A 22,273-nucleotide genomic window follows, 5' to 3' on the forward strand; every position below is an offset into this window, starting at 1 on the left:
GCTGGGGGGGCCTCATTGATTCCCATACAGAAAAGCTGTCATCTTCTCCAGCAGAAATAAGGACACATGCAAATGACTCAGCTGATGCAGACAGGCCGAGTAAACACTTAAATCCACGCTTGGGTCTCAGACACTATTCAGCATCATCACGGCTGTAACTGCACAAAAGAATGAGGTCATATCTTCTTCTACAGCATCATCAGACTGATGCCGAAGCCATCGGATAGCAGTGAGTGATCACTTTGTTCCTCTGGTAGTGATCCCCCCTCCTGTTCACCTGAACAGTTCACCACCACGTCTATTCAGAGTTGTGTGAATTTGCATGCACTGTGCAGGATTTTTCTCACATTACCAAAAAGAAAATCAGAGCAGGAAAAAGGATTTTGGAACAACAAATTCCTCCATATTCTTACTTTTCGCTTTTTGTTTCATTGGGCTACTACTGGAAATGAGCAACTATCTTGCAAAGCCAGTCTGGTCAGTACTTTAGTTTAGTCATTGAATTGGATCATTTACACGTGCATCTGTCGCCATCTGCTGGACGCATTGATTTTATGGGGAAAAGAACTTGTGAACCAGCGGGGGGCGCTGCTGGCAGACAAATCTATGTATGTGTGTCACAATCTATACACATATGTTGACTTTAAATCCAAAGTGAAACGTTGAAACCAGAACCCTCTACCTGTGGGTCCATCGTGCAGCAATATTCATGAATATATGTTCAGTTTCCTACAAAGAAAACTAAAGCTCTTGTACTGTATGCACACCTGGTTCTTCCATTTTACTGCACACACGTCAGCTCTGCACCTATTATCATGGACAGATCTTTTTTTTATGTGTTGACCTTGCTCATGACCATGCTGGATTTTATCAGATGAAGGAACTGTTGGTTTAATATTACTGCCCCGGCCTTGTTACTTGTTTTGCTTAATTTCCCCAGCGTGGGATTAATTTTTATCTTTTCTGCAGTGGTCTAATCTTATGTGACAAACGTTTCAGTGTATCAGGATGGTCTTTCCTCGCAACTTTTTTGTAAAATTATGAAAAAATTTTATTGTAGCAACAGCAAATTTTATTTTTAGCAACTGCTCAGACACATAAACACTCCTAATTCAACTACGTTGCCACATTGTTGCTTCTTGATGGACTTGAAGCTGCTAATAAACACTGTATCACCGCCTACAAGAGAATATGTAGCTGCAGTATCAGAGGTCTGCTCACTGTCAGGCTTAGCATGCAGTATTTATATTAAAGCAACAGAAATTTTAATAACCAAATGTGGCATCACCTTGATAAAAATTGCCCAAAATAATTTATTTTCATACTAAGCTTCCCAAGTCAAGCTTTTATTCCTCTAAACGTTCAGAGCAGATATGAAATTGATGTTCAAAATGATCTCGAGATTCAATAAGATTAATTTTCCATCTATAACACTCACACAAACTGGCAATAATGCAGAGTATTGCCACATCTGATTATCACACACACGCAAAAGACACATGACAAGAAAAAGTAACAGAGCGAGCAGAACTCGTGCTGTATGTGTATGTATTTAGTGCAAAATCAATGGGGATGATAACACAAACGGCAGAAAAGGCAATTTAAACAAGGTTTTCTTTATTTGACAGTGAGACAAGTTAGCCAACAGCAGCCTTCCTGTTCACAATCACATCTAAAACTTCTGGAACTGCTTCTTGGCTCCAGCAGCTTTAGTCACTTTGAGGACGTTGAACCTCACGGTCTTGCTGAGTGGTCGGCACTCTCCAACGGTCACAATATCTCCAACTGTGACGTCCCTGCAGAAAAACACCACAATCAAAGCTGACTTTAACAGATGGTTGGGCTACCTGTGTTTAAGACCAAGCTGATAAATATTTAGCTTAGAGTGAGAAGGAGATGTAAAGCCAAGCTGCATCAGTGTTTGCCAAAGGCAGTGTCGTCAGAGCTTCCTGAGCTTGGAAGACCATCGTGAGAAAAAACATCATTTGCAGCAAATTATGACAAACTGACATTTATACAACACAGAATAACATTTTCGAAGAGAAAAATGCAAGTTTTGATTTAACACTTTCGAAACAAACACCTGGTATCATTTTTGGCTGTTGGCAAACACATTACTGCACCATTTTCCAGCTCAAACTATCCAAATTTAGAAACCAAGACAACAGTTTCTGATTGTTCCATGTTTGCTTCAACTGTAGAAAGCCTGAATTAACTTTTGAGAGGTAAAGTACCTGAAACAAGGTGACAAGTGGACAGAGATGTTCTTGTGCCTCTTCTCAAAGCGGTTGTATTTGCGGATGTAATGCAGGTAATCACGTCTGATGACGACGGTCCTCTGCATCTTCATTTTGGTCACCACACCTGTAGACGACCCACAAATTTGAATTTCAATAGTTTTCTATGGACGAACACTCAAAACACAGGTCAAAACTTAAAAAAAAAAAAAAAAAAAAAAGAATTGTCACTCCACTACATCAGCGTTGCCATTAGGCATTGTCGTCAGAACCCAGGGGGTTTGGAAGACCATCGTGAGAAAAAACATCATTTGCAGGACAGTGACAAGAAAAGCGAAAGTCAGTATTGGTTTTGTAGGGATTTAGCCTGTAAAGACAGTGGGTTCTGGCCTGGCTTGCTTCACATTCATCTGCACAAGGATATACTGATTTGCAGTCAGCAATACTGCTCAACTTGAGCAAAAATTGAGGTATCAATACTCACAGTACCATCTCACCCAAGTAACACTGGCATTTTTAACTCTCAAAACTTGAATTCCCCTAACTGTACACTAAATTAAAAAATGGACAAAGCACCCACTGTCTGGTCTTGCCAAAGTAATCCAAAATGATGCACATCTGCTTGGAAATGATACTTCTGGATTACGTACAAGATCACTGACAAGCATCACTGTATAGTTGTGTATATTTTGAGTATTGTTTGGCATATTGTTGGGTATAAAGTGTTAAACTGACCAGAGAGGATTCGGCCACGGATGGAGACATTTCCAGTGAAGGGGCATTTCTTGTCAATGTAAGTGCCTTCAATAGCCTGGTGAAAACAAAAGACATTGTTAGTGTCACTGTAAAAAATAACAGAACAGGTTATTTCTGAAACTCTTGACTGCATCAGTGATGCCAAAAGGCAGTATCGTCAGAACCCTGCAGGCTTGGAAGACCATCGTGAGAAAAACATCATTTGCAGCTAACAAAGAAGAACTTTATATGTACAGTTTTCCACTTTAGTTTGGATAACTTCTTCGACAATTCAAGTTACCTCTCTTGGGGTTTTGAAGCCCAGCCCGACACTCTTGTGGTAGCGGGGGAGCTTTTCCTTGACCTCCTTGCCACCATCAGCGACCAGAACACGCTTCTTGTTCTGGAAGATGGTGGGCTGTTTCTGGTATGCCCGCTCCGTCTGTGGAACAAGGAGATCAGCAAGTTAAGGCCGTACCACACCGAAACCACGTTGACTTCGGCATCCACACTTCTCTCAACTGTGAAGAACCACTAACAGCGCCCGGCCTCGCTAATTTGAGACGAACTTCCATATGAAAAAAACTAAAATCATTCTTAGCTTAAACAACATATCGTTATATAAATGATACGGGAAATGTTTTAACAGCAACCAATGTCGCTTGTAGTATCAACAAAAGAAAGACACTGTTGGTATGGAGAATTAGCTGACAGCAAGCTAAGCTAACCAAGTTAGCTTCCTGGCTAGCTGTTACACGAGGGTAACGTTATGCAGAACCGTAACAACAAATGGCAGTTATTCATGCCTGAATGTGGTTTGAAATGGCTAATTGTTATGTACGACTAGTATGTAAAGGCATATACATAATACAGCCACCTAAAGCAGCTCATTAAATCGTAAATATATCGAATTAAATTCACCACGCCGTTTTCCTGAACATACTTGTGCATCCGCCATCTTTGCCAGACGAGTCGTAAAGAGGCCTGTGAATGCGCGCGACGGACGGAAGACTCCGAGACACGGGAAATGACGTAGGGCAAAGGTGAGGCTCAAAAAATAAATACATGTTTTTGTGTCAGTTACTTTATTTTGATAGACAGTTAATAGTATAATAAGAACATTTCAATTGTTTATTTGCAGTTCAAGTTCTCTGAGAGAGTCGTCCATTGCGGCGGTGTGATGCTGCGTGAGTCACGCTGCCATGAATAGATCTATCAAACATACTCAAAAGTGGATGATGTCACCTCTACTTATTTAATGTTATGATATCTCATCAGCACATCAGTCCCATCAGCCTAAATGAAGATTAGCGCATGTAAATTCCTTTAGCCGCACGTAACATATTTTGTCACATGATTGCACGGAAGTACCTGTTCAATACAGTCTATAGGAAGTACTAACGTTCTAAACAGACAACAAGATGGCATCACACCCGGGAGGAGGCGACCAAGGTACTAGCTAGCATCAGCAATATTATACAATTAAATAGGTGGTGACAGTGTCGACAACACTGTGGTAAACACAGACAGTCTGAAACTTTAATAATTAACGCTTGTTTTGTCGTTGTAGCTTGTTTGTTTGCCAGCACTAACATTAGCTGAACTGAGGTTAGCAAGATAGCTAACCCAAACGTTAGCTAGCGGTTAGCATGTACTCTGCGTGTTTATAGATAGCGTTAGCTCGGTTAGCTGCCTGGATAGTTGTTCAAGGGTGAGTTAGCAAATATTTGTGAACAAAACCGAAACATAGATATCAGGAGACAACTTTGTATCACCTCGAGAAATTTTAAGTACAAGCCGTCTAATATTACGTAGCCACAGCACTGACTAACGTTAACCGGCAAATTTCTTTACCCTAATGAACTTAGCTAACAAGTAAAGGACTGTGGCTAGTACGAGCTGTCTTTTGTGTGCCGTGAATTTCTCATAAGTTGTTTTTACACATATACACAACGGATGTAAAGGGTAAAGCACAGGATTAAACGTAGATTTACAGACAAACCTTCAACAAAAATGTATTATTTGTTAGTTTAAATATGGCAAATCACCGAAAAGTATGGTCTTAGATTCAGATTAAAGTCACGATAAACATACTAGTAAACATTCTTCAGTTAGATCATTCATTCCCTCAGTTATTTATAATATGAGGTAACGTGATTGTAAAACAGTATCAGTGTTTGGATGATTTGACACTTTTGTTTTTCAGGAAATACTAAAGATCAGATACTGGAAGTAGGAGCTGTATTGTTAAAAGAGTGAGTACATGCTATACAGGCGGGCTTCTCATTATTGAACTGGGAAAAGAGTCAAATCAAGCCTATTACTGCCTGTGTGTCTATCCTGTGTCTGTCTGTGTAGTTTCATCTATGAGCGGGTTCGGCGGCATGGAGACAGCAATACTGCAGTGACCAGGGCACAGCTGGGTGGAGGAGAGCTGTGCGATCCAAACCACAAGAAGCTTGCCCAGTGCCTGCAGCAGATTGGAGATGAGCTGGATGGCAATGTAGAGCTCCAAAGGTGGGGTACCTGTCTGTATGGCAGTTCCACAAATTCCAGACCTGAGGAATTATGACGTTTTAATAGTAATAACTGCATATTTAGCTTGTCTCTAATCGCTAAATGTTATTTTCCCCAGGATGATAAACAACTCTGCACTCACTCCCACAAAAGACATGTTTATGAAGGTCGCCCTTGAGATCTTTTCAGATGGAAAGTTCAACTGGGGCAGAGTGGTTGCGTTGTTCTACTTTGCCTGTCGACTCGTAATCAAAGTGAGTTCAGGGAATCTGTTTCACCTCACCACTTTATAAGCGAGACATACCTTTTATTATGGAGTTTGCATGACAAAGACCGTAAGTCTAAAACCTATCCCTTCGCACCTTCTCAGGCTGTTGTGACCCAAGTTCCTGATATCATCAGAACAATAATCAGCTGGACCATGGACTACCTCCAGGAATATGTGATCAACTGGATCAGGGAACAGGGTGGCTGGGTAAGGAGCTAACTAACAAATGTAGTTCAGATTTCTTAGTAATCGAGCTTCTGCTCTTGAGTGCTTGTATGACACATGATGATATTTGTGTCTGTTGCTCATGATTTTTAGGAGGGTATTCGTTCCCACTTCGGCACACCCACATGGCAGACAGTGGGGGTTTTCTTGGCTGGTGTTCTCACCACTGTTCTCGTCATTCGCAAGATGTGAGGGCTTTGCAAGAGCAGACACATGGAATATGGGAGGAACTTTGACTGAGGGAAATGTGGAACGGAACAGAAATAGGAAAGAACAACTGAAAGAGAAGTTATGGCAGAGTGAACAAGCTCAAGAGTTTGTACTTGGACACAAAGAGCCACTCTTCATTTTTGCCTCCCTTTCATTTTCGAGGATTGGGAGTTGGAGTGGTCCCACTGACGTACCCATGATCCCGATGCCACTGAGGAAGTGAGCGGTGCCTGATTAAATGCACAAATGGGTGGTGGGGGGGTGGAGAGTTTGTCAGTTCTTGAGCAAGGAATGGATTTTAAGTAATTTATTTTTTACTGGTACATATAAAAAGAGTCACTGCATTCTGTTGTCTGTCCTAAAAAATAAATGGACTGAACATTTTTTGAGGAAATTTCGAGTTTACTTTCTGCATTATTGTCATCGTAGTTTTATTTTTGTTCCAGTCAGACTTTCAGTAATGTTTTCTGATCTTCCCGCTCTCTCCATCCATTTCATAATGGTGTCTATGTGCTAGAGGATCATTTTCATTTGTATTTGTGAGTGTTTACTAGTGTAAGTCTGTACTGATCTGCAGGCATTGAACGCGTTGGAGGGTAGTCACATCCCATCGAACTGAAAAGAGATATTTTTGCAAACAGTTATTAGATTTATCAAGAAGATGATACAGATGAGAAATTACACTTATGATAATATTTGGCTCAAACAACCCCAAATGATTTTGTCTTATAATGCACAGCTCACCTTTGCTTCAGTGGATAATTGAAGTGCCACAGCAGGGGCTTGTGTGTAAAGTTGTGTTTACATTCAACATGAATCATGACATGATCTCAAACTGAATCCAAATTCCCATGTTGTGTAACATTTAATCATATGCTGCCTTTGGGCATTTTGACTGCCATTTTGACCATAATCTGGCTCCCACCTAAAAAGAAAAAAAAAAGCCATTATTTTTGTCATTGCGAACGGAGCCACTTGTCGTGCTCTGACGTTTCCTGTGGTCGATGGAAGATGTTGCACTGCAGACGCAGAAAGCACTGGACTGCTCACAGATGCTTACCTCACTTCACACATTTTCAAAGTACTGTATTTTTCCGTGAGTAATTCAATTCAAACTGCAATCTTATCTACACAGCAAATGGCTTTTTATACATTTTCCTTGTTTTGTCAGTGCCTTGGTGTTTTTTTTACTACGAAATCACTTTGATATTTTCAAATTATCACCTTTTTCTATCACATTTGTAAAGCTGAAATGAGTTTCCTGTCTCCCTGAAAATCTTTTTGCGGTGACCTTGTATGTTGTAATATGGAAAATAAATGCTTTAACTCTTACTGTGGCTATAAATGTGTATGATTCGTTTAAGTATGAGGATTGCTTATATTCAGACTGATGAGTTTGCAAGATTGACATTTTTAGCCATCCTAGCAACACAGTTCTGGGGATGACAATGTTAGCATGCCAGTGTTAGCATTTAGGAGTTATTGAAGTAGAGGATATATAAATTAGGTACATTTGTGGTCAGCACATTATAAGACAATCTGGTACTTAGATTATAAAATACTGCATTTTTTTATGCAAAGTTTGTACTTTCACCTGCAGCAAGTTTTTTGAGACACCAAACTGGGCAGGGTTCATAAGGTGAACAGCATAAATATGTTAAATGCTAATCTGTTGGATGTCGATACCGCCTGCGCACAAGTTAAAAATGTGGCCAGAGGAAAGGTCAGGGTGTCCCCAAAACCACTCAGATTCAACCCTTAGGGCTCACACTGCAAATGTCATGGAAATCCAGGCAGTGCAGTGACAATGTGACACTTAGATTCTAAAATACTCAATTTTTTGTGCAAAGTTCATTTTTTAGCCAGTAGCAAGTTTTAATGACACCGAATTGGATGTGGTTCATACCAAGTGGAACATAAATACACTTAATAAATGGGAATCTGTTAAGATTTTGACATGGTTTGTGCACAGAATATGGCCTGAGGATACTGCCAAATGTCAGAGCATCACCAAAAACCACTAAGAGTCATTTAGGGTTCATAAATATCACTGCTAATGTCACGGAAATCCAGGCAGTGAAAGCAACTGCACGAACAACGACAATTTTTAGCTTTTATGTTGTATTTATTGACTTTTATTCAAATGTATTACAGTTGGGTTTTTGATCTCATCATGGTAATGGAACTGTCAGAGGGTCATCAAATCATTCTCTGGGGACTATTTTCTGGACCATATGTAACATCTTCATCCTTTTCTATAATTCATTTTGTGAGATTGTGCGAATAAGTCAGATCAATAACATATAACACACTCTGCAGTTTCACATACTGTTTATTGACTCGATGTAAACATGCAATAAGAAAAAGGTGCAACATGTAAGCATCACAGTGGTCAAAAAAGTTCAGTACATTGACAGAATAACGAGGACTTTTAAGACAAAAAGCAACACAACATGAGCTGCAACCATCAGTCTCCATCTGTCAGATTCATTTTTGCCCCAAATGAAAGCGTGGTCCTCGCACATTGAGACGATTCAACAGAAGGCCACGTGTACAACGGTTAAAATGGCACTGTGGCTGACGGGGGGAGAGAGATGAGGCCACTATCTGGTCTCCAGCACTCCGTCTCTGATCCTCCATCTCCAGGCAGAGCTGAAGTCTGGAGCAGGAACACAGCAGAGCTCCAGACCGGACTCCTGCACCTCCTCGTCGTGAGCAACCTGCTGGCCCTGCTGGGTTTCCAAGGTGAAAACCCTCTCTGAGATCTAAAAAGGATACAAGCCAAAGCGTTAAACAGGTGTCATCTTTACAAGCACTGACACAGACGAACATGAATGTCTCTCTTGACACATGAGCGTGTGTCCTAGGCCTCACCTGATCACTGATTCCAGTGGCGATGTGGCCCACCTTCACCCGACGCGTCTCTCTGATGCGGATGCTTCTCCTGTTGAAGTCTCTGATGCAGACATCCACCCCTGAGCCAATCACAGCAGAGATACACATGGCGTAAGAGCAAATCATATCACATTTTACTAACTGGTACTACATTAAACAGTTTAAAAGGAGAGAGATTTTACTGTTTTATCTCACCTTCAAAACAGCAGGGTGGCGGCAGCTGTGTGTGACTCAGCAGATCCACACTGAAAACCTGCACATCCGGCTGACTGTTGTAGGAGAAGACACCAGAGCTGAAGTCGTCCCCTGGGCTCAGGGACCAACGGCCAGAGTCCTGGAATAATGGGGTAAAAAAGAGGGGCACTGTTGATACTGTCAGCCAAAACACCAGCGAAACTGTTTAAATGGACCCAGTTTTGGGAATATCTTCTATGTTTTCATACAGAATTGGAACATTTTGTATTGCATTCCTTGAGACAATTAGCTCCTGGATGCTGTCATTCATCATCCCCTGTCTTCATATGGGCCTACGCTTAATGGAGATGCTTGACATCAATTGAGTCTTGAGTTCCATGTTGTTAACCTAATTATAAATTTCTCCGTATTGAATTACTCTGATGCAGATTAAGTGTGTGAAAACCATTTTTTGTCTTAACAAATGCTGCTATTTTGGATCTTTGTGTAGCGGGACAATGATAGCAATCAGACAAAGTGATGACTGGGACTGTGACTGACAACTCATCTACCAGTCATCATCTCACCTCAACTGGTTTAGATTGGATGAAATCAGATATGTGCTCTTGTGGGTTACCTTCTTGTCCCATGGTTCCCAGTTGGTATACGGGTCGCTGCTGAGACAGGACAAAAGCTGCTCCTGCATCTCAGCGGAGTGAAGTTGGGACAGGCTGCTCAGGTAGAAATCTGCAAGCGAGCGGGAAAAACAATGAGCAGAGTTCACCTGCCGAACACAAAAAACAAAGCAGAACGCTGAGAGAAAGCTCACCTCGCTCCAGTTTACGCAGCTCAAGTTCAGGCACCGTGGTGATCTTGTTGCCCCTCTTGTGGTTCGGCTCAGAGATCAGCATTTGGGGACAGAAAGGCGAGCCTCGCTTTGAGTCCTCCTTCTCTTCCTCGTCATCACCCGGGTACTTTGTCTTCCTCCCTGCCGTAATCACTTTCTCAACAGACTCCTGATGTTCCTCCTCATAGCCGACGCTGCTGTTAACAAGCTGCAGGGAGTCCGGAGGTTTGTCGGCACAATACAGGGGCTCTGTGTAGGGTCCCCTCACTGGGCTGGTGAGTCCGCCCACTGCAAACACACAAACACAATACATGAATCCTTGTTGATTGGCGAAGATAGGAGGGATATGTAACCCTCGCTGTTCAAAACCCTGTTGCTGTCCCCTTCACCTTTAAAGTCTCAAGTTTATTAGTTTCTCTGAGCACTTTTTATTTCAGTTTTGCCTCTCAGGGTATGTATATATAGGCACACACTACTCAGATTAAAAAATTGTCTGTGCATATACAGTTACCTTCTTTCAGAGCTCTGTCACTTTTTTCTTTGAGGTTAGAGGCAGACGCTCTCTTGGCTGGATCCTTCTGAAGTCCAGCTTTGATAACTTCAGCTGTCAGAGGGCTGCAGTCAGGTGGGATCTCTCTCAGTGGGGGAGGCTCGTTAGCGATCTGCAGCCATCAGAAAAAAGGGAGTCAAATCTGACATGCGTGGAGTGAAGAGTGGACTGAACATCTGCGGTGAAACAGCAGTGTACAGAGTCCGCGTGTCGATGCGAGGTGTACCTTCAGGTAAAGGCGACACGTGTAGTATCTCGTCCAAGGCTGACACCCATTGAGCATGTGCAGTAGCATACAGCAGCTGCTCCACACATCTGCTTTGGCTCCGCGGGGTTCCCCTTTTACAATCTCAGGGGCCATGTGGGTCTCTGAGCCCTTCAGATCTGCATTGGATTACATCGGGAAAACAGTTAATTAAGAAATGGAAGTGGATAAATTACCCATCTTCTTAACTGAATGGCTTAAGTTACACAGCGCTTACCTTTGGAACCACTCAGGCTGTGTCCCTGGTTGTCAAGTCTCTCTGCGTGTCCGAAGTCACACAGGAAGGTGTCTCTACCGTCCTCCGACAGCAACACATTGTCAGCTGTGGGAGACAAGCAGGCTCAATAATCCACCGCATTAATCTTGACACTGCTCAGTGAACTCGATGGCACTGTGCTGATTTCAGTGACTTGTGCGGTTGAGTTTATGGATGACATAATTAGAAACAGGGCAGCTGCACAGACAGAAAACAGTCTAGAGACAAAGGAGCAAAATAAGAGGAATATATGAGGTCACTGAGGGACAGCTGCTGCTGCTGCTGCTGTACAAAACACTTTAATATGGAATGAATGTGGAGCCTGGTAACAAAAGGCAGCAGATAAAGACATTTGGTGTTACTGCCACGCTCCTCCTGAGGCATTGCAGACACCAGGTGGCGCCTGAGCCGCCACAGCACAATGCTGTTTGTCCGTCCTTCAGATGAAGCCTGTTTTTTTTTCACTCTTCCTCTAACTTGGTTCCCTTTTCGTTTTTCTCTTTTCTTCTTTCTATACTTCTTTCCACTTGATTTCCATCTTCTGCTTTCTGTCTCCACGGTCTCTGTCCATACTTCTCCCCCTTCTCTCGCTAACTACTTCCTGCTCCTTATCCCATCCCCCCTCTCTGTTTCGTTCTCCCTTTCTTTCTGTCTTGCTCTCCTGATTCTGTTGCACATGCGCCGTTTCTAAAGTGCAGCGGTGAGTCACACTGTGGGAAATTCCCAGCCCGTCGTCTTCTCTGTGGTAGTCTGGTTTCACAACACAGGTGCTGAGGATCAAATCTAGACTCTATCTGTGACACTTGTGTTCCACACAACAGCTGCGCAAAGACATAAAATCCTCCGATGAGAACTGAACAGAAATCTGGCCTGCTATCTGTATGTTTTTGTTTTCCACTGGGTACCACAACAAGTAAAAGTCAAGCTGACACATTTAGCTTTACTGTTATTACTGTCGTGCCACTTTGATCTACACAATTGCCGCTGATCAGATTCATCTTGAAAGTGTCGTTATGGGCTGATGCCAATATCTGATGTCTGTGTTTTGGTGTCATCACTGCTTTTACTTTTTTAGTCTTGGCGTTACATGAATATTTTAAATAATTCGTCACTCTTGAGGTAGTGGACTGCCTGACACAGGAATGTTACTACTACTACTAATCTACTATCAAGACGATGAAGACACAAACATCTTAAGGGGGAAATGTGACAAAATCTTCTTCCTGCTTTGCTTTTGCATTTCTCTTAAGTTCTTACAATAACTCTCTTGAATAAACCAATGATGACGGCTCATTTGAGGTTAAACCCAGCGTGTTGAGGACAAATAAAAGTACCACAGTATGTGTGAATATGTCTGTTGGTTTTTAGTTATGACTTCAGACATTAGTTTAGTTTGGTTCTTACTCATTTTGTGGCTGAAAGACACACATTCACACACATGTATGTATGATGTGTAGCGTACCTTTAATGTCTAGATGCACCACTTTTTTCTTCACTAGGTACTCCAGCGCTGTTAAGACTTGCGAGTTGTAGTGGAGGCTGAGGTCCTCTGGCAGCCTGCCACACTCCGCTATCAGCTGGCCCAGGGAGCCTGAAAGAACAGCTAAGGTCAGACGGGGATAACGACTGTATCTGTTAATATTTACCAATGCACAGTATTTCACTCAACTATTCCTTCTATTATGACCTGGAATGTGATGAAAGGAAAAGTGTGATGTATGTCATTGTGTTTATCAGCCAGGCATCTCCATCTGTAATTTGGACTTTGAAACTTAAAGGAAGCTCAACAGTCATTTCAGGCATCCCAGAACCACCCACTTCCACATCTCAACACTAATAACATCCGTATTTCTCTAGTCTTCATTGTCCTCATGCTGCGCCTACTGTGCATGTGTTCATTCATCACATCTCACCCAATAATTTCCAACCTCACCCTCCGTCACAACCGCAGCAGCGAGCGCTGGCAGAACGTGCTGCGTGTCAAAGGCTTATTTACCAGATTTCAGGTCCATGAGAAGAACAACGTTGGGCCCCTCTCTGACCACTCCAAAGAGCTCCACCACACGAGGAGATCTGAGGGCACTCCACGCACCCACCTCCTCACTGCTGAACCTCTTCAGGGCGATCTGTGAGGACGGAAAAAAGTAGTGAGCAATCAGAGCACGGTTTGAAACCAGGCAGTGGAAAGAACACAGAGGGCGATTCTCTCTGCCTTACCTTTTTCACAGCAAATTTGAAGCCCGTGTTGACATCTTGAGCACTGTGTACTTCACCGTAGGAGCCTTCCTTGACAAACTCCGAGAGGATATACTCCCTCCCTTCCTTGTATTCGGAGTCCACAGGCTGGATTTTCTAACAGACGAGGAAAGAAATACGTTAGTTTGACAGAACGATCCTTTAAAGCAGGACAGAAGACAGGAAGTGGACTAAAGCAGAACGTACTTCATTGTAAAAGATTATCCCCTCATTGCTGACAGAATCGGCTGCTGAGACATCATCTTCCTCCTCTCTTACATCCCTCTCCACATCTTTGAAAAAGGGCCCAGCATAGCACGGGTCCCCCTGACTGACGCTGCCCCTGAGGCCAGCAAGGGCCAGCGAATAGTCTCCCAGACTGCTGAGGCAGTCTGAGTTGCTGTCCTGCCCATAGGAATGGAGACTGGAGAGGGGGCCGCAGACCTGGTCCCTCCAGTTCAGCGGAGAGCAGCTGGAGCCTGTGATGTAGATCTGTCGGCTGTAGAGAGAAGGCCCTCTGTCCCGCTCTCCTGAGCTTTCGATGCTGCTGCAACAAGAGCTGCTGAGGTCGCTTCTTCCTCCAAGAGACGAGTCCTCCTGCAGGAGATGAGCAAAAAGCATGTCCGATCAGACTCCAAGATGTCTGCATTCTCATCTGAGCGTGTTCAGGGGCTGAGCGTTTAAAGCCATGAGAGGCAGCTGTGTCTGAACTGTGTGATTCACTTCCACATCACAGGAAAGCCCATGTTTGCACGGGAATGTCGAGAGATCGAGCCTTTGAGTGTTGCAACATACGTTTCGGTAGCTTTTTCATACGTAGGAGTCAATGAAATATGAAGACTAACCAGGGCTCTTACCAGGATCTGGACCAGAGAACCTCCACTCTCCTGCTCAGGGACTCCAGAGGGCATTCGATGTCTGTGTCGCTGCTTCTCCTTCTTCTTCTCCAGTTTTTTCTTGCCCTTGCGCTTCTGTCTCTTCCTGGTTTTCCTTCTCGGGGTGAGCGGCGCTGACGAGCTGCTCGGCTCCTGGATGGAGGCTGTGGTTGGGCACGCCACATTGTTGTGCTCTGAGGAAAGACTGGACCAGACGTACGGCATCGATGTAAATTCCAGGCATGACATCAAACAATTCAGCCCAGCCTTTATAAACAAACATGAGGTGTGAGATGCAGGTGCAACGCTGTCAGGGTAATGTCATACCTGCTGGTGAAGCAGTTAGGGGTGGCAACAAAGGAACGTTCAAAACTGGATGGACTGAACTCTTGGGATTCCTGGGTTTCACCTGAGGAGAGCACAGTGTTAATGTTAAACTCTCTGTCCGTGCACAGTTGTTTGATTTAGTACCAAGAAAGATTAAAAAAAGGCATAATTACATTCAGCTTGGGCAATGAAGGTTGAGGTCTTCAGTGGCATTTCTCCCACTTGCTCTGCAGTCCCATGTGTCAGGAGCTTGTTTATTAGCGGGTTTAAACAGGCTATGTAGCCCATTTTGCTGTCTTTTCCCTCCTCTTCCTCCTCCTCCGTCTCCTGGTCTGCAGCTGAGCAGGATGGATACGACCCCTTCAGCTCAGCCTGGGATGACCCGGAGAACGGTGATGTTGAGTTAAAAATCCTTTGCCTCACCGCCATTTCATCTGCAGGATCTGGAGAGAGAGAACACCATCAGCAACCAATAAGTCAAGAGCTTTTTCTACAGCAGCACACCAGCAGTGCCAAATAAGTAGTAATGACGGATCATCTACGCCTCCAGAAAGCAGACACATACATCAGCAGGTTAATGGAGGTGACTGATGACATGCTGGCTCTGTTTCATTCATGAGGCTTTTTGGCCTGAAAACAGGTTTATACTTAAGCTGCAAATCAGGGGACCGCAACTCATCTGCTGACTCTTCTCGATTAATAATTTTGTCTATAAAAATGTCCTTTGTAACTTCCCAAGGCACAAGATGACGTCTTCAGATGTCATGTTTTGTCCAGCCCACAGTCCAAAACCCAAACATACTGAATTGACCATGACCAAGAAAACTATCAAACCATTGTATGTGAGAAGCTGGAACCAGCAAATGAAAGAAAACGGCTAAATTGATTCTCAAAATTGTTGCCGCTTCATTTTGATTTCATTAGTCAACCATGAATCGATTTATGGCTGCATCTCTAGCTTGCGATATTTTTGATTTTACAGTGCAAATGCGACGTCAATTCATGTGTTTCCTTCACCAACTGCACTTTCTATTAATCATTACATTCAGACTGATTTAGTCCAGCTCCATACAGTGTTCCTGCATCGTGTCTGTACAGTAAATCACATGGTTCACCATCATGCTGGTGACTGACCTTTAAAAATGTTTGTGCTTGTGTGGACTGTTTCCCCATATTGCAACAAAGGGCTTTTCAGTGATGGTCCTTAAAAAGAGGGAAACTGGATGGTGCCAACCAATCACGCTTCTTATTTTCAAGTCTAAACGTTTGCTTGAGTTTGATTTTTTATTTCTTACTGTTTCATTTGTGTATTTTTTAAGGGGCATCTGGAGAATACCACCAGGCTGAAAAAGTTTGTTTTATGATTTCCAGGATCACCAGATGTAACCAAGTGAAGCAGGCGAGCTCACATACTTGACTCTACTTGAGATGTTTACTCTCGTCAAGTCCTTACATCCTCACGACAGAAATATCCACATACTTCAGTGCAACAACGCCAGGCTTTGTGCTGTGGTCAAGAACATATTGACTCAGTAAATTCATGATCGTGAGCATCGCTTGATCAGAAACAAACTGAAACTTTGAAAGTTTGCGGTGGGCAGATGAGACAGGAAACTCAACCCTGGCCTTGTTTTGGCAGTTGCAACTGTGTCGTTAGAGGCAAGTGCTCTGTTTCAGTCAGAGGAAGTGAGCGACGATACATCAGGCGCAGCCGGGCCGAATTTCCAATAAAGACTAGCTTGATTGACTGCCGATGGCTTGGAGGTTACAAACTTCAAAACATGTATGACTGTAAAATCAGCACATTCAGACAAACTCCTTTCATCTCCACACTGCTCGTATGCATCAAAAGCACTTTAAAAAGCACAAAGTGAGAACTGGGACTATAGTTGGAGCATGTGGTATCAGTGTGTCCATTACACTTAAAAACAGCTTCTCCCTGACACTCAGCTTCTGACTCCTTGTGCACATTGATAGAGCTCACAGCGAGATTTATCCTGAGATCTTGACTAAACAGTCGCATGGCTGCTGAACCCTTTGCTCAGTAATTTTGCATATTCTTTCTCTTGGTAATACTAACACAGCACGAACACAAGAAATACTAAAGAAACACTACAATCAAACTGTATTCAAACATCTATGAAAGCTGCTAAAGTTCAGTAATGCCGTTACCTTCCGTGCCGACTTCATGCACTGCAAGATCATCTAGAACAAAGCAATTCAACTGTCACTTCCTTCTTAAGACGCTGCACCGGTGCTCTGAAAGCACAGCGCAACACCACACCCCAGTGAACTTACGTGGAAAGGAAATAGAGAAAAACCCACTGCAATAAACACAACCACAAAAACAACTGTGAGTGTGTGTGAGGCCGAGGGGCGTGGAGACGTACCGACAGATGCCAGTCTGAACTGCTGTCTCTCTCCCGTGTATCCGCTCTCGATAACCTGTCGTCTACATTAGCTCAACTAGGTGTCCCGTCTGTCCGCCTCGTCCCTCATGTTCTGGTTCTCAGTAACAGCTCAGGCTCCGCTCTCCGCTCTGCTTGATGCTGGCTCTCGGCCAACCGGGGGGGAGGAGCTGGCTGACAATGACTTATGGGAAATGCATCTCCACTTCCCCATATCCCCCCCCTCCCTCCAACAGGGCTGGCTTACTTGCTCTTCCCTCTGACTACAGATTAAAGGATAACATGTTTGGTTACGCTTTTGATGATCAACTGTGAACTATGGGCTGAGCAAAGTAGAACACACGCTCTCTGCGGCCTACGCCTATCAAGACACACTCAGGTTTTACTCTAAGAGAAATGAATAATGGCAGTGATCACTGCCGCTTTCCAGAATATGGACAAATAAGATCTAATCAAGTCAAAAACATGACACAAAAGTCAAATTTATATGTGCATGTTGTTAAAAGAGAGGTTTGGGATGAGCTCCTCACCTTCCGCACACACCAACAACACTGAAATATAAAGCTTTGTGACCTTTTCTGCGATATCTTAACGAACATGTGCCCCGTAGCGAGCTAATGTACATGAGTCACATTTCACGTCGCACGTCCACACGCTCTCCACAGTACGTCATATCATAAAAGCTAGCATCAACAACAACGCAGTTTTCTTTAGACAGCAAACCTCTGTCAAAAAATCTGAAATGATGAGGGTCTTATGGAAAAGATCTGCCACTGGAGAGTTTGGCTGACACTTGAAATGTGAAGTGTCTGTCTGAAAGCTTTTCTTTTCAGCAGCAAAACAACTTACTCATACAAAAAAGTGCCACAGAACACAGGAAATTCAGAATACCACTTGAGAGGCTCCGCCATGAACTGTGAACAAAAAGCTGAATGCAAGCTGCTGAATGCCTCATTAGTGTGAGGGAAAGCGTTTACTATCATGGTAACAATATCTTCAACAAACCGTTAGAATTAAGGTTGTGGACACTGTCGTAAACAGGCAGGGTTTAGTTTTGCAGCATATTAAACTGAGATAATGCAGTAAGGGAGTCGACTAATGATTATTTTCATTACTGACTGTTTTCCCAATTGTGTCATGCAGAGCTGAGGAAAAAAACTGAACATTAATCTGAAATTACTTTGATAGTCAATTAATCATTGAAGTAGTTTTTATGTATGATCAACAGGTTTAAGCTTCAAAAATGTGAATATTTTCTGGTTTTCTTAGTCTTCTATAACAATAAATTGAATATTTTTGGGTTTGTACTATCTTTCTTCTTATTTGCTGGAATTCTGAGATAAAGACCAATCAATTGAGAAAATAATTGGCAAATTAACCAGTAATGGAAATAATCACTGACTGCAGCTCTACTAAAAAATTCCCATCAACATTTCCTAAAGCCACAACATCCACTAACTGGCTTTATTTGCCTGCCTGAGACTCACAAACTCAAAGACATTCAATTTAAAATGATATAAAACACAGACAAGCAGTAAATCTTAACAACTGAGAAACTGAAACCAATGAACTTTTGCAAGGACAAAACTACTAAGATGCTTTATTGAATATCAGAATAACAGCCAATTACTTTTCTGCCCACCACGTAATCAATTAATTGATTGTTTCAGTTCTAAATGCAATACAATACAAATTGTATTGTACTGGACAGTGTCAACAGGGACTATAAGCTTCACAGAGAGTGGAGTCATTATGGGCTGTTGCTTTGGTTAACATGAGATGGTACAGATGTCTCTAATAAACTTGTAGCTTAAATCATAATTAGGAAGTGGTATGATGCAGTGTAATCTACTTTTGCAGAGAAATCCTGAGCTAAACACATACAGCCCAGCGGCTATACTGAGCCAACTTCTACTATACACCCACACAGATTAATGAAATTCCAAAGCCTTTAGTAAGGACAGTGAAAAGGGACTCAACCTGAAGTCAGCCACGAAATACACACAGCCAAGCATTCCTGCAGGAAAACGCCGGCTGCTTCTCAGGAAAATGTCCCAGACCTGGACTCACACAAGCCCAGAGCATTTCAGAAACCATATGCATGCTCTGACTTCAAGCTGCACTCACACTGTTCAGCCACACTGTCTCTTCTCACTTCCCTTTTTTCCTGTTACTTCATCACTGTGAACTGCAATGAATAATCAGGTGTCATTACTGCAAAAGGCAGCAGTTTTATGGCGTCCTCTGTTCCCAAGAGTCTCTGCAAGTTTTCATTGGACTGATGATGTTTCTGTACATTAATTGTGGGTCTCTGAAAATAAGCATATCTCTTGTAGAGTTTGGATTCGGTGAGAAAATGTGGGAGGCAATATGATGTGCATTGTTGCTGCTTTTCTCAGTTTTGTATCATTTAAAGTGAATTTCTTTGGGTTTTGTTGGTCAGACAAGACAAGAAATCTGAAGACGTCACCTTGAACTGGGAAATCATAATGACCATTTTCCACTATTTTCTGGCATTTTATAGATAAAAAGATGAATTTATTAATCTAGAAAACAATCTGCCTATGAGTTGCTAGTAAAAAACCGCATAGAAATTCAAAAAGTCCAATATCCAATATCGCTATTGTCAACTTCAGATTTTCGGCCAAATGGCATTTTTTTTTTATTCAGTGAACTCTGAACTGATTTCCTACAATGTATTTTCTGCACCTTCTTGCTATTTTGTAGAGGAAAGGAGAAAGAGGACAACTGACAGGACACTCAATCAAGCATGGCTTCACTGTATATGCAAGTCAGGGCTTTGACTCATGTGCAGTGTTTGGACAGTGTGTGAGAAGCAGCATTCAGTGCATGTCAAGGGTGACGAATGCATACAATTGATTCTGCTGGATATAAAGTAAAATACATAAAAAATTAAACATATTAACATTGCACAACATGAAATGAACATAATAGCTACTGGTATGAGGAGTCATAGGAACAGCTGGCAAAATGAAAAATTATTAAAAATGACTTTTTTCTTGTTTCCTTATGCATATTTTCTATCATATACACGTTATTACATGTATATAACCACTATGAATGTCATAATTCTATCCATTGGCAAGCTTCTTGTATGTTTCATATTTTGTTTTCATATTTTGATTTCTTTTTCTTAAAGAGGTCGTGTCCTAAGACATCCATGACAAACAAAGGTATTCAACAGCTAGTAGCAGTGGAAAAAGTACACGTTGGAGTACTACAGTCACTTTAATGACAGACATCTGGATTCAACAGGCGGACGAGTGGTGAAGACATAGTTTGCTAACCTGTACAGCCAAAGTTACACTTACAGCAGCCTCCCTTTTATTGAGCCCACCTTTGCTATTGTAACAAACTAGTAAAATACAGTCACAGAAATGTTTTTTACAGTATAATGACTCGTTAATAGAGTTCATCTTCGAGGGTTTCTACGCGCTTTGAGTATTACAATAACTTCCGTCTACCCACATTCACCGACATTTCACAGCAGCTAAAACCGACATGTTTTTGGTCTTTTGTTGAGAGGTCGAGCTTTGGAAAAATTAAATCGTTATCTCGAAAGATGGCAGATAAGACTGAGGTCTGAAGACGGTGTCACTAGTTAAGCAATTTCAATTAATGATGACTGTATAGAAGAATCTTCACTTACCGAGCGTCCAATTAGTTAGAAGGCGTCGGCCGATGCTGATCGGATCCGTGTCTAGCTAACGTTAGCTAACTTCCGGTTATTAATTTCTGATATTATGTTCTCTAATTTTATAATAACGCGATTCAAAATGCAAGCATACAAAAAAGACCTACAATTATTGTTGTTCGTTGACTGTTCTGATATTTTTCATTACTGCTTACACCTGGCAATATTTTTGCACCTTTTTAGTAAGTGACCGTTTTGGTTTTAATTTGAAGCCCTAATGCCTCTACTTCCGGTATGCGCCTGTTTTTGATTTAGTACAATTTAAAATTAGTTTCTGTGGAAGCAGAGCAGGAAACGATCATGAGGAATGAAAACTAACGAGATTTTTCAAGCAACGGTGCTGTACTAAATTGCACAAATGACACCAGATCCATTTTTATTATCTATTTCTCTTTATTTGTTTGTTTTTTCCTGGTTCCTCTCCAATACCACCCCCCTGTTAACCTTCAGAATTTGGAGTTGCTTGATGTCTGTTCCTATACTGATAACGATTCCTTGGTATGGTAAAGTTAGGCTGTACTTTTTAGTTTGTTTTTATTAATGGCACATCTGTTCTTGATAGATTTATCTGTATTGACAAAAATTCACCACAAGATGGAGTCATAAACTACTAATTAAAGGCATTCCTGCTTCAGAATTAATATTCATTGTTTTTCATACAGGAAATTACATGCACCGAGTGCTTCACATAAAAGAAAAAGACATAGAATGAATATAAAAGCAGGGATAGGATGTTATAATTAATCTAAAGTAACATGGAGTACAAAAACTCACTGGAGAATAATCGTAAAAATAAAAGATACATGTACTGTCTATGTTTACATGTAACATTATAGGAAGCATGATGTGCAATCTTTGAAATGTTCATGTGTCGGACAATTAACAGTCATTCCCATTAATACCAGTATAACTTTTAATGAAGGTATAATGATGAGGGTAAAAACAATTATCAGTGTTTAGGTAGCTATTCCAAAAAATGTGCAGATTTGGAAATCTCATAAAAATTGAAACCAAAAAACAAAACATGAACACAGTAAACCTGACTATGTATCACAATGACCATTAAAAACTGGACTTAAATAGATCTTACATCAATATGTACATCCTGTAAGTTGTTCAAACACGTGTATCCAGAAATGTGCTGAAAGTTTTGTCTTGGTGCCACACGGAGGCCAAAGATGATACTGATGATCTGGTAATTTCCCCTGTTTCATACCAAGTAAAACCCATGGATATCTTCCTGTTGTGACATGTGTGAACAAAAGCCAAAAAAATCTCAAAGGAAACCATGGAAGTATTTTGTTTATACAAAGCAAGCAGAACAGTGGATTTCACTCCACCGTTTGCTCCTGGCAAGCATTTGTTTGGAGTAGAAAATATGATAACATGACATTTGAGCATTTGTCTTGTCTCAAAAAAAAATGGATGGACTGTTACATAAAACAGTAGACCAACATTTGATCTTGTCATAAACTTAGACAATCATGCCATGTTTGAAGATGGTCATTGTAAACAGACACATAAACAACATAAA

At 41.9% G+C, this 22,273-nt stretch overlaps 3 protein-coding genes and 3 non-coding genes across 8 annotated transcripts; 1 reads left to right on the plus strand and 5 right to left on the minus strand.

Annotated features, from left to right (window-relative positions):
* Window positions 1-1,600: 1,600 nt before the first annotated feature.
* On the minus strand, window positions 1,601-3,976 carry rps11 (ribosomal protein S11). Its single transcript, XM_070980679.1, has 5 exons — window positions 3,916-3,976; window positions 3,274-3,414; window positions 2,973-3,048; window positions 2,235-2,364; window positions 1,601-1,796 (listed from the first exon to the last, which is right to left on the minus strand). The coding sequence occupies exons 1-5, from the start codon at window positions 3,928-3,930 to the stop codon at window positions 1,673-1,675; spliced, it is 486 nt and encodes a 161-aa protein (XP_070836780.1). The 5' UTR covers window positions 3,931-3,976; the 3' UTR covers window positions 1,601-1,672.
* LOC139344192 (small nucleolar RNA SNORD35) lies at window positions 1,906-1,990 on the minus strand. The gene has a single exon (XR_011603136.1). It is a non-coding gene; the product is annotated as a small nucleolar RNA SNORD35 (small nucleolar RNA).
* LOC139344206 (small nucleolar RNA SNORD35) lies at window positions 2,469-2,553 on the minus strand. The gene has a single exon (XR_011603149.1). It is a non-coding gene; the product is annotated as a small nucleolar RNA SNORD35 (small nucleolar RNA).
* LOC139344207 (small nucleolar RNA SNORD35) lies at window positions 3,117-3,200 on the minus strand. The gene has a single exon (XR_011603150.1). It is a non-coding gene; the product is annotated as a small nucleolar RNA SNORD35 (small nucleolar RNA).
* An 11-nt stretch (window positions 3,977-3,987) lies between the features above and the next one.
* On the plus strand, window positions 3,988-7,524 carry LOC139343190 (apoptosis regulator BAX-like). The gene is made up of 6 exons (XM_070980678.1): window positions 3,988-4,424; window positions 5,179-5,227; window positions 5,331-5,489; window positions 5,608-5,743; window positions 5,860-5,964; window positions 6,076-7,524. Exons 1-6 carry the CDS (start codon window positions 4,394-4,396, stop codon window positions 6,172-6,174), a joined length of 579 nt encoding a protein of 192 aa, XP_070836779.1. The 5' UTR covers window positions 3,988-4,393; the 3' UTR covers window positions 6,175-7,524.
* Window positions 7,525-8,507: 983 nt separating this feature from the next.
* On the minus strand, window positions 8,508-20,747 carry map3k14a (mitogen-activated protein kinase kinase kinase 14a). 3 transcript variants are annotated; one of them, XM_070980675.1, is made up of 16 exons: window positions 20,695-20,747; window positions 14,790-15,059; window positions 14,617-14,698; window positions 14,272-14,494; window positions 13,622-14,011; window positions 13,397-13,531; window positions 13,176-13,305; window positions 12,642-12,770; window positions 11,141-11,245; window positions 10,885-11,042; window positions 10,620-10,770; window positions 10,091-10,396; window positions 9,899-10,008; window positions 9,283-9,421; window positions 9,067-9,167; window positions 8,508-8,957 (listed from the first exon to the last, which is right to left on the minus strand). In XM_070980675.1, exons 2-16 carry the CDS (start codon window positions 15,043-15,045, stop codon window positions 8,796-8,798), a joined length of 2,577 nt encoding a protein of 858 aa, XP_070836776.1. In that variant the 5' UTR covers window positions 15,046-15,059; window positions 20,695-20,747; the 3' UTR covers window positions 8,508-8,795. The 3 variants fall into 3 exon arrangements, with proteins under 3 accessions (XP_070836776.1, XP_070836775.1, XP_070836777.1); XM_070980674.1 differs by lacking the exon at window positions 20,695-20,747 and adding an exon at window positions 17,007-17,182; XM_070980676.1 differs by lacking the exon at window positions 20,695-20,747 and adding an exon at window positions 16,789-16,835.
* Between the last annotated feature and the right edge of the window lie 1,526 nt (window positions 20,748-22,273).

The sequence above is a fragment of the Chaetodon trifascialis genome, chromosome 15, assembly GCF_039877785.1.
Source record: "Chaetodon trifascialis isolate fChaTrf1 chromosome 15, fChaTrf1.hap1, whole genome shotgun sequence".
Lineage (NCBI taxonomy): Eukaryota > Metazoa > Chordata > Actinopteri > Chaetodontiformes > Chaetodontidae > Chaetodon > Chaetodon trifascialis.

Bases quoted from the DNA above. Each gene is read 5' to 3' on its own strand.
- rps11 (XM_070980679.1), bottom strand. The intron at 2,365-2,972 runs GTCAGTTTAACA...GGTCGTCTACAG, and splicing joins CCGTGGCCGAATCCTCTCTG to GTGTGGTGACCAAAATGAAG. The intron at 1,797-2,234 runs GTACTTTACCTC...GTTTTTCTGCAG, and splicing joins CACTTGTCACCTTGTTTCAG to GGACGTCACAGTTGGAGATA.
- LOC139343190 (XM_070980678.1), top strand. From the start codon at position 4,394: ATGGCATCACACCCGGGAGGAGGCGACCAAG. The intron at 5,228-5,330 runs GTGAGTACATGC...CTGTCTGTGTAG, and splicing joins GGAGCTGTATTGTTAAAAGA to TTTCATCTATGAGCGGGTTC. The intron at 5,965-6,075 runs GTAAGGAGCTAA...CATGATTTTTAG, and splicing joins TCAGGGAACAGGGTGGCTGG to GAGGGTATTCGTTCCCACTT.
- map3k14a (XM_070980675.1), bottom strand. From the start codon at position 15,045: ATGGCGGTGAGGCAAAGGATTTTTAACTCAACATCACCGTTCTCCGGG. The intron at 14,495-14,616 runs GTATGACATTAC...CGTCTGGTCCAG, and splicing joins CCTAACTGCTTCACCAGCAG to TCTTTCCTCAGAGCACAACA. The intron at 11,043-11,140 runs GTAAGCGCTGTG...AATCCAATGCAG, and splicing joins CAGCCTGAGTGGTTCCAAAG to ATCTGAAGGGCTCAGAGACC.